General features: G+C 45.1%; 2 protein-coding genes across 10 annotated transcripts in view; one reads left to right on the forward strand and one right to left on the reverse strand.

Moving 5' to 3' along the window:
* ZFYVE26 (zinc finger FYVE-type containing 26) overlaps positions 1 to 4,115 on the reverse strand; it is a 51,640-nt gene extending 47,525 nt beyond the window's left edge. For 5 of the 6 annotated variants that reach the window (XR_012628889.1, XM_074868085.1, XM_074868089.1 and 2 more), the window contains exons 1-4: positions 3,944 to 4,115; positions 3,275 to 3,487; positions 1,163 to 1,241; positions 244 to 333 (exon numbers count right to left, since the gene is read on the reverse strand). Coding sequence is in view for 5 of the 6 variants with exons in the window: in XM_074868085.1 (XP_074724186.1) it covers positions 244 to 333; positions 1,163 to 1,241; positions 3,275 to 3,465 (360 nt within the window). In the remaining variant the exon portion in view is untranslated. The remainder of the gene's footprint in view (positions 1 to 243; positions 334 to 1,162; positions 1,242 to 3,274; positions 3,488 to 3,943) is intronic. The other variant, XM_074868088.1, reaches the window with a different exon arrangement.
* A 772-nt stretch (positions 4,116 to 4,887) lies between these two features.
* Positions 4,888 to 10,188, forward strand: LOC141943223 (galectin-related protein A-like). Of its 4 annotated transcripts, XR_012628890.1 has the most exons (6): positions 4,888 to 5,036; positions 7,386 to 7,474; positions 8,247 to 8,421; positions 8,789 to 8,973; positions 9,487 to 9,561; positions 9,841 to 10,188. XR_012628890.1 is itself a non-coding variant. In XM_074868092.1 (5 exons), exons 1-4 carry the CDS (start codon positions 5,013 to 5,015, stop codon positions 8,930 to 8,932), a joined length of 432 nt encoding a protein of 143 aa, XP_074724193.1. In that variant the 5' UTR covers positions 4,888 to 5,012; the 3' UTR covers positions 8,933 to 8,973; positions 9,487 to 10,188. The 4 variants fall into 4 exon arrangements, 3 of the variants coding, with proteins under 3 accessions (XP_074724193.1, XP_074724192.1, XP_074724194.1); XM_074868092.1 differs by having other exon boundaries at positions 9,487 to 10,188; XM_074868091.1 differs by having other exon boundaries at positions 4,889 to 5,036; positions 8,789 to 8,939; positions 9,487 to 10,188.
* Positions 10,189 to 10,203: the final 15 nt, after the last annotated feature.

Below are 10,203 nucleotides of genomic sequence, written 5' to 3' on the forward strand. Positions count from 1 at the left end.
AGAAAAGCTTGTTCCCTGCCTGTCTACAGCCTCCTCTCTAGCCAGAGAAATCACTTGCAGGCACATTGGATTAACTTCAGAAAGGAATCTGAATTACAGTCTCTTTCAGTTGCCTAGAAGATTAGTAACACATTAGCATCTCAGGCAGTCCAGTTAGCAGAAAGCATTAACTTTGATCCCAAAACCTGATAAAGTTGGACATTCTGCATAACAAGAAGAAGTAGGGCATACTAAGTAGCTCACCTTTAGGACTTCCTCAGGGACATCTTTCTGTAGTTCTTCCAAGAACAATAAAAATTCAGTTTCTCTCTGAAGAACAACTGGAACAGTTTTCTGAAACAATATCAGAGAATGGGAAAGACATTAGCCAATAAAGCTTTTATTTATTTACATTACCTTATAAACCTCATCTTAGCTATTTCCTCAACATTTTGAGACAGACTGAAATATCTCTCTGAAGATACTCAATTCTCAATTAAAGGCTATTCCACAATTACGTTCTGCTCCCACACCACTGGATTCCATTTATCTATACATTTGGAAACAGAGTGTCTTTGTGTCAGGAATTACGATCCCATCAATTAGAGACATCTTGCCTCAGAATATAAAGAAAAAATGCAAGTCTAAGTAGTGACAAGGACAAATGAATTAAAAAAAAAAAAAGTATGATCACACATCCCAGTGTACCAATTAAAAAAAAGAGGAAAAAGACTAGTTCCTCCTTTACTCATGAAACATACTGCACCTGTCTGTCTGGAAACAGCAATACAGCAAGCACATCCCTCACCATCTAAAGCTTATAAAGAATTGTGTGAATTGTGTGATGCCTGAGCTATTTCTTCTTTAATGTAAGAAAGGTGCTACACAAATGCATAGGTTGATACTCTCATGTTTTCCATTTACAGAAATGCTTAATGATAAAAAGCCAACTTCTGTTCCCAATTTATTTTTCTCTCCAGTGTGGAGATTAACAGTTGTTTTTTGACAAGTTTGTTAAAAGCAAAACCAGTGCACCTTTCCAGCTACCTTGAGAACTTAATTCCCTGAAACATGGGAAAGTCTATCATTTACATAAGCAACTAGGCAGACATTTTGCACTTGGAAGTCACCTAAAAGTCAGAGCTCTAAGTTGCACTTGGAAGTCAGCTAGATGTTTCTGTACCTGATTCCTGGCAAGCCATTTTTCCAGCACAAGAAGCCAAAGCCACGCAGTTCTCCATGGGCTAGAATTCTGTCCCCATCTACAAAAGCAACAAGCACATACACTGGATTATACAAGGTCATTTCCATCTCTAAGATCCAGGAAAACACTGTCAGAGGGCATTTTGATTTTTATATTTCTTTGTGTAAGATAAAAACAAAGATGACTAAATAGCTGAAGACAAGTCAGATGGGAAGAGAATGCAGAAAAAACAGAATATTGGTACTACTTACACATTAACTCAATGATTTCTGCTGTGCAAGTAACTGCTTTTAGATCTGCCAAATACTAACACTACTGCCATAGTTCTTTGCTTCAAAAACAAAAGTTCCATTTCTGGTCTAAAGTTCAGTCTGTATAGCCCTCTTTGAGTACTTCAGCAGATTTCTTTGAAATCTGACCACTTGCCAAACACTGCTATTTCCTGTTCTATCTAGTTCTACCCAAAAAATTAAAATAAGTTTTAGGTCACAGCAGCACAAGTGCAGCTCTATGTCCAAACTACAAGTGAAGTAACGTACTAATTAAACACAGAATACTTTTAATTTCCATTAGCTTTTCATGTGCTCCAGTCCTTATACACCCATTCCAAAACCTACACAGTTAGGGAACATATTCAGTACTGTCAAATGGACTAGGAAAAAGCCCAAGATAGTTTATTGGCCTTTAAAAACCTCAGCACTGTTAACTAAAGCCTTTAGATGCGATAGCTCAACTATCAAAGATAAAAAGATCAAAAATGCTGTGTCTCACATAGCCATTAGCAATATTCATCTAACCACATGCACATCTTCCAGACTCCTTTAACTACTGTCAGTGTAAACTGTTTCTTAGAACCTTTACCAAAACGTTACACAGATTTTAATGTGAAGTATGATCATCTGCTTGGAGAGGGGGAATACTAATGTTCCCTGAAGTGCTAAAAAGTCACCCTTCATATGCACCTACCTGAAAAGCAAGGGACCAAAACTAACTAGGATTGAGTAAAATCAATACTCTTTTAGAATCCAGTGTGAGAGAAATAAGAAATAAATAGCATTATTTGAAATTTTTAGAAATTGGAAGGTCTTTCAAGAGCTGGAAACAAGAGACCATTTTAAATAATTACAGTGCTGATCTTGGTGGTTCTATTTTGTCGTGGTTTAACCCCAGCCAGCAGCTAAGAACGAGTCAGCCGCTCACTCACTCCTCCCCCTGCTCCCAGCAGGATGGGGAAGAAAATCAAAAAAAAAGTAAAACTCTTGGTTTGAGATAAGAATGATTTAATAACTAAACTAAAATATAATAATAATAATAATAGTAATGAAAAGGAACATAATTGAGAGAAATAAAACCCAAGAAAGACAAGTGATGCCCAATGCAATTGCTCACCACCTGCTGACCGATGCCCAGCCAGTCCCTGAGCAGCCATCGGCCCCTCCTGGCCAACCCCCCCCAGTTTCTATACTGGGTGTGACATTCTATGGTATGGAATATCCCTTTGGTTAGTTTGGGTCAGCTCTCCTGGCCATGCTCCCTCCCAGCTTCTTGTGCACCTGCTCGCTGGCAGAGCACAGGAAACTGAAAAAATCCTTAACTTACGGTAACTGCTACTTAGCACAACTAAAGCATCAGTGTGTTATCAACATTATTCTCACACTGAATCCAGAACACAGCACTGTACCAGCTACTAGGAAGAAAATTAACTCTATCCGTGACAAAACCAGAACACATTTCTAAATTAACCAAAGCTCACTGTAAAAGGAATGTAATTTCAGGAGATACTCCTTCTCCTCCAGTAAAATCTAGCAAAATCAGTTCTGAAATGCTTCCAAATAGTTTTAAACTTGTATCAATCACCATGTTAACTGCATAAATGAACACAGCTCATTATAGGGGGCTGGGCAGCCTGATTAGTGCTTGGGCAGTGATAAGATGTCAACGTTCAGGTATAGCACATCTAGACACATCCAAGATGCACCGAAGTAAGTGCTATTTGCCAGATTCTGCCGGTCTCCCACAGTCACCAGTAAACCGATTGCTCCTCCTCATTTCACACTCAAGCCTGCTGAACCAAACCAGTACCTTACTTACCTTACTGCCATGGGACAAGCTACCAGAGCCTGGAGAATCGCTTCCACCTTCTCAGTGCCATCCCCGTGCCACTGGCTCAGCTGGGGCACACAGGCCTGCGCAAGCTCCCAGTCTCCATGCCGTACGCACTCGCAGAAAAACCCGAAGAGCTGCTCTAGAGAGACCGCTTCTTCATTTCCAACACACTGCATCTTCCCGGGACGAGCAGGTGACCTGGGGCAGGGTGACACACGTGAAGGCAGATGCCGTAAGGGCGCTCCGGGGCACCATCCCGGATTTCTTCTTCGCACTGACAGCGCGGCCCGGGCACGGACAGGGGAGGGCCAAGGCCAGGCCTCGGGGGTTTCCTCCCACAGGGGCAGGGGGGTAGGGCGCCAACAAGCACCGCGGGCTGACAGCGCGGGTGCCGCTCGGCCACGACCGCCCCGCCGCGGGTGCGTGGCGCGGGGGAGCCCAGCCCCGCGGGATGCTCCCGCCGCTGCCCACCGCCGCCGGAGCCCTTGGGCCGCCCGTCCCCGCGGAGAGGGGGTCTCTGGAGGCGGCGGCGGCCACTCTCCCCGGGCCGCGCGTTCTGCCGAGCACCCGCCCGCGGCCTCGCCCTCCTCCGCAAGGTGCGGCCCGGCTCGACTCGGCGGCCCCCGGGGCCTGACCTGGCGCAGCCCGCATTACCTGGCGGGGCAGGACGCGGCCACCCCGGCGACTGGGCTCTACTGCACCGCCCCGGCACCACCTCCCGCCGCCGCCGCCATCTTGGGCGCCGCCTCAGCCGACCGCGCCGCCGGGCGGGCACGCGCCCGCCCATTGGCCGAGCTGGGGCCGAATGTAAATAAACCGCCATTTTTCTTTGGGGCGCCTGACGCCGCAGCAAGAACCCGGGCAGTGCAAGCCCCGCCCTCCCCGCTAACCACGCCCGTTCCTGCTCCGCCCACCGCCACGCCCCGAGGCCTTCTCCTACCACACGCCAGCTCCGCCCCCTGCTAGGGCCTCTCGTGGTTCTGATTGGCTTCCGCCCGAAGCACCGCCCCCTGGCGCGCAGTGGGACCGCCCCTCGGCGTGCCGCTGGCCCCGGAACCGGCGGGGCTGGGAGGCGGCGGGGGTCACCGCTGGCCGCCGGCCTGAGAGCCGCCTCTCACGGGGAGGCTATGTGTACGTGTGTTGTAGACACCGATAGACACACATACATAGCGGTGTTCGTATAGGGGTATATACGTGTGTGTATATTTACCCCTTGTATATGTGTGTAATCCTATATGTGTACCTCAATCCATAGGTTTATGTAGGGATTCAAATTATATATATATTTACCCCTTTAAGAAAGGACAGAAACGGTATCAACATAAAGAAATGATGTGTTATTTATACGTAAAATACAGTATGTTATGCACATACATGCATAATTTGAAACCCCTCTATCAAAATGTGTAGGTATAGATGCAGATACAGACACTGGCTCGCCAGGCACTGCTGTGCGGCAGGGGCCTGCCCACCCTTGCAGTTCCCCTGCCCTCGCACCCTCCCTGGGCCGTATTATTTGTGAGCTTCCCCGGGTGGGAAGAGGCGCGGAGGGCCGTGACTCAGCTGCTTGGCTGGGTGGTGTCCAGCCGCTGTTTGGCAGAGATAAGCCCCCCCCCATCCTCCCTTTATTCCGGGCTTTTTGTTTGTTTTTGTCCTGACGCACAAAATAAAAACTACTCCGGGGACTGCTGCAACGGAGGCAAGTGTAAGAGACACAGCAGTGATGACAGAGGAGAGGTGTCCCAAAGTAAGTGACCGAGTGAGCCCCCAGGGCTCCTGAACAGAAAATATGGGAAGGGGGCTATATCCATGTGCGCGTGCTGGGACCCACCAATAAACCACGTAAGATGCTGCAGGAATTTGTACCATTACTTCCGATGGCATCTTGAGTATTTTTCACCTGTACTGTCAACTCAATGTTGGCAGAGAAATGGCGTGTGGGTAGTCATGCCTCTGAGCTTACTTCAGCCATCCTGGACCAGGTGTAAGTGTTGAAACCATGTGGTTGTTGTTGATCTATTCAGTTCTATTTCCCTGTGCCTTTAATGATGGTGCTTACTGCGGTGCTGCTCTGCACAAACAGTTTCTCAAGGTGCACTTTCAACTTGGGGTATTATTTTGTATCTTGTTTCTTGTGTAGGCAAAGAAGGAGCTTTAGTTGGACACAGGACCTGTATGAGGATGAAGTTCATTTAGCCTGGGATCTTTTATGCTTGTTACCCACTCTCTAATTGCTTTATCCAGTGTAAAGTATCTCCTTACAGTCAGACTCCTTTCTTGGAGCTACTTCCTCATGTAAGACATCTCAGGTGACTGATGCTTTTCTTTTGTTACAAAGTTCAAAACATATCCGTTAGAGTCACCTCCCCACTTCTGCAAGGGTAAATGTACATTATTAACAATCAGCAGTAGTGCTGTCATTTTTGAAGGTACTTTTTAATTCATTTCTTCCAATACTGGCCTTGTTAGGAATTAGAGGTTTATTAATATATCTGTGAGGCTGTAAAGGTGGCTCAATATAAATATCAAGGTGGGAAAATAAATTGTTTAAGGTCATCTTAGCAGAAGATATAACTAATAAACTTAAATTAGGAAATGGAGTATAGGCAAAACATTTTTCATCTTGAATTTGTGTTTCCATTAAAAAAGCTGGCATTCAATAATTTAAAAATCTAACATTGCTTACATTTTCCAAAATTGAAAAATACATATGAAATACCTGTAGCAACTTACACTTGAATGGAAGCCCATTTGCTGTGAACAGAAGTCTATGGGTTTCCATGCTGATGTAGTGCTTCTTGTAGTCAAAATACTAAACCACACAAATATTGAGCAGGTCTTCTAGCAAAAAATGTCTGAATTTTTACCTTGGAACACTGGAATGATAAAGCACTTTTTATCTAAAATAGGGTCTGCTGTGCACTGCCTTGGAATATTATCAGTGTTACACAAATTGCTAATAACACTTAGTGTTTTATAGCAGCTTCTTTGTAAGTGAATCTGCATAGGGAATGATTACATGCTACATTGTAGTACTCTGGCATTTACATTTTAAAGCAGTTTCTGAAACTGAAGTCTCAACACATCCCTATCCCTTGTTTCCAACCTCTCTCTTTTATTTTTCTGTGTCAGCCATTGCCTGTATTAGTTTCTCCACTGACTACTGAAGATGTTGGGGGATTACTTGGAGCAGTAAATGTAGCTCTGATCTTTGGGTGGAGATTGCAACTACAGGTCTTTGTGAATGGGACAAAAGTAGATCCACCGAGAAGCCATTTTCTGACTTTGAAAAGATGATGGAGACAGGCGTGACTGGGATCAGCTGTGAGAACATGGTTGCGTTTCTGTCAACATGCAGTGGCAGGGCAGCATCTATGCTGGCTTTGTGCTCTTATGGCAGAGGACCTGGCGCAGTGTAACGCCTGCTGGTGTCAAGTTAGCCTACCGAAATCTGTTAACGGATTTGAGCTGGCAGAGTAAGTTCACACAGAGTCTGTGCTCTGCATCATGCTGCCACAAAGCTTTTGATCTGCTGCATGGAACGCTGCAACCAGATTTATTGTGTCGTCAGACGATAGCAGCTGTCACCGGCTCGTCCCAGGTGTGTCAGCTCGCTGGGTTCTGTCACTCGTGAGGTATGTGGGTCACTGTAGCGCTTGCAGCACCTGCTCTGGTCTTGGGGAGTGGCATCAGTCACCCGAGGTCAGTGGTGGCTGTTGCCAAAGCCACCTGAGGCATGCCATCAGGGTCTTCGGTCACCACATCTGTCAGACAAAGCACCGACAGCAGCCGCTCATCTCACTGATGCAGTTTTGGTCAGAAACTGCCCACCGGAGCTGGCAGTCCTGTTGGGCAGCCAGCACCTCGTTACTGGTCATTTGGTTATGGCGGCCCTCTCGCTCACCTCAGATACCAGAACTGACAGAATTTGTACCAAAAGTGCAAGAAGTACTTTAGGCTGGAAATATTTTTAAGTTCTTTTTTTTTTTGTACATGTAAAAATAAAATCAAGTTATATGAGGTGACCAAGGCAGCTGTTAAAGCTGGTTTACCCGCAGCATGACCTACTGCAGCACATTTTCACTGTTCCCTGCAGGTGGAGCAGTATGTTGGTGAAATTAAAGGTGGCCTGAGACCAGCCATGAAACTCACAGTCATAGGAATGGTGCACTCCAACCCCAAGAGGTAGGTGAAAAGGCTAGTGGGGGTGTCATCTTGTCATACATGCTCCTACCTGTCTTCTAAATTGAAAAGATTTCTTGAGGGTCTGTGCTCTTTGGAGGAAGAAAGTCAAACAGATTTATCATTTATGGCTTTATTTAATTTTCCTGCTCTTAGATTAAGATTAAAAGACAAAGAAAAAATCCACTGTTCAACCTTTCTGACGGCCCTGTCAGGATTTTCTACTCCTTGTCCTTATCTAATGTGAACCGGAGGGGGCACACAGGTGGCATTTCTCCTCCAGGAAGAGGTGCAATTCTGAACCTGCATCATGGCTGGCTGCTGGGGGCTGGAAGCAACACCATTTAAAAACCAATGGTTCTGGCACAGGAGGTGCAGGTTCATTGCTGTGTTTAATCTGGATGACAGCAACTATACTTATCATTACACTTTTCTGCATCTACAGCGATCAACTCCAGTGCTTCCACTGGTGAAGAGTTTGCCATAACCTCTTTTAGGACCCAAATTAGCATTGGCTCATGCACAAATGTAGGTTTGATTTCAGTCACAAGAGAGGGGAAGCAACATCAAAAGTCACTAGCATCCTACTGGAAACTGGAGGAGAAACAAAGACCAGCCTGTTCTCATCCCTTTCTGCAGGTTCTAAGCCTGTAGAAGTCTTGTGTTTCAGTCTGACAAGAAATCAACGTCTGTCTCAAGTCTTTATACGCATCTGCCGTGTTCACCATGTCCTTTCACATTTATGAAAGTCCCAGTCATTTAATTGTTTTTCCAGCTTTTCAGTGACTCTGCTCTGTGATCCAGTGGATGCAAACCGAGATGTTGGGCTGTTATTTACAGTTAACTTTAGTGACAAATCCATCACCCGAAATGCACGAATTGCTGGGAAATGGGGAAGAGAAGAGAAGACCATTCCCTACTTCCCATTTACAGCAGGCGACACGTTTAAGGTAATTTTTGGGGTACTATGGCTAGGGTGGAGAAAAGGAGGGGAGAAAGGCTGAAGGCTACATATATGACCACAAATAGCTAACTATTGACACTGCTAGTTAACTAGACTAGTATGGCACAGAGAGCAACAGCTCAAGCCCTAATGGGAGAGATCCATTCCTTTCTCTAGTCTTAGTGAAAGAACTCGCTATAAGGAGCTTTACATTATCATCTCAGCAGAGGGTAGGTTATTTATTACGGGCATTTCAGAAGAACCGGTAGACTTTGTGCTTCGCTATCCCCATCACATGGGGTTCTAAGTCCATACTGGTAAAATCAACTCTGCTGGTGTTCTCTAACACCCTCCCCTGTCCTTTTCCATTGCAGATGGAGCTTTTATGTGAACACCAGCAAATACGAGTCTTGCTTGATGGACGGCAGCTCTGTGACTTCACTCACCGCATTCAGCCCCTGAACTTGGTGAAAGCTTTGCAGATCTCAGGGGACATCAAGCTTACCAAAGTGGCTTGAAAAAAAGGTGTCCACAATAACACCAGGGGACAGAGGCAAATGTACTTTCTCCTGTCTGACAAATGTTTTATCTTTTCCCCTGGCTGGTTCTGGAGAGTGGAAACTGTATCTTTTTAATTTGCTGATGTGTTTGAAATATACCCTTTTTTTCTTATATACACTCAGCAATTGCAGAGCTATGAGTGGTCCAGGTAAATCAGAGAGCCTTTGCTGTGATACTCTTTTGGCCTCCCATACTGCAAGATTTATGATGCTATGCAGTATCTCATGGTCCCCTAACCCCCCAGGCATGACAGCTGGCAGAGCTCAGTCCTCTGCGGTGGGGTGGCTGTGACCCTTGTGACTAGAACTGGGCAGTATGCAGGTGGTGGGACTAAGAAAAGAGAAGCAGATTTTCTTATAAGTGAATAAAGGAGTCCGGTGGGCCCCAGCAAGGCTCACGTTATCAGGAGGGAATTGCTTTTCCTGGAAGCTCTGCTCAGTCAGCACAAAGCCATCTGCGTTTCCCAGTACAGAGTAATAAATGCCTTACCAGCATCCCTTGTCTCTTGCAGGTAGTGTTCTCGTGAATTGAAAGGTTTCAACAGGTGTGGATTTCACAGTCTTCTCTGGACCAGCCCTAGGAAATGGTATCTGTAGCTGAAACTGCAATGCCCATTCTTGTATCTAATTAAAACTGCATCTTTGCTGGTAAAATTCTTTACCAGCTCTGTTAAATATTTGAATGCATGTGAGTGTTGTGATGTTATTTCATTGCTGTAGATTTAGAAAAAAGTCCTAAGTACATGGCTATTCTAATACATATATGAGCATATATCACAGCTGCTGCCTTTGGCTCTGTTATGATTGGTTGGTTTTAAGACAGGATGAAGGGGAAAATCTCTAGATGAAGATACTTTTTTTTTCAGTACATACCTTGGAGAACAAAAAATCTGCAAAGAAGTGGTTCATTGGATAGAGAGCTGTCAAATTCCTCTGTGACTTCAGTGAAGATATATAGAATGCTGTCTTCAGAGGGCTTTTGGAGGCTCTGCAGAGTCTGGCTGGCAGATAAAGGTACTCAGATAACATGAGAAATTTTATGAAAATAGTATATCAGCAGGCTGGTCGGGTGTTTTAGTCATTTCATACATGCCATTCAACCCTCTGGTGTTGTGGAGAATGTCTCAGTTTCTATATAAATTAAAATTTACAGTGTATGAAACCATTATTTTCATATCCTCAAACTCTGATTAAAAAGTCATGTCTAAAAAGCACAGGAGATTCAAATG

The sequence above is a fragment of the Strix uralensis genome, chromosome 4 (assembly GCF_047716275.1).
Source record: "Strix uralensis isolate ZFMK-TIS-50842 chromosome 4, bStrUra1, whole genome shotgun sequence".
Lineage (NCBI taxonomy): Eukaryota > Metazoa > Chordata > Aves > Strigiformes > Strigidae > Strix > Strix uralensis.

Bases quoted from the DNA above. Each gene is read 5' to 3' on its own strand.
- LOC141943223 (XM_074868092.1), top strand. From the start codon at position 5,013: ATGACAGAGGAGAGGTGTCCCAAA. The intron at 5,037-7,385 runs GTAAGTGACCGA...TGTTCCCTGCAG, and splicing joins CAGAGGAGAGGTGTCCCAAA to GTGGAGCAGTATGTTGGTGA. The intron at 8,422-8,788 runs GTAATTTTTGGG...TTTCCATTGCAG, and splicing joins CAGCAGGCGACACGTTTAAG to ATGGAGCTTTTATGTGAACA.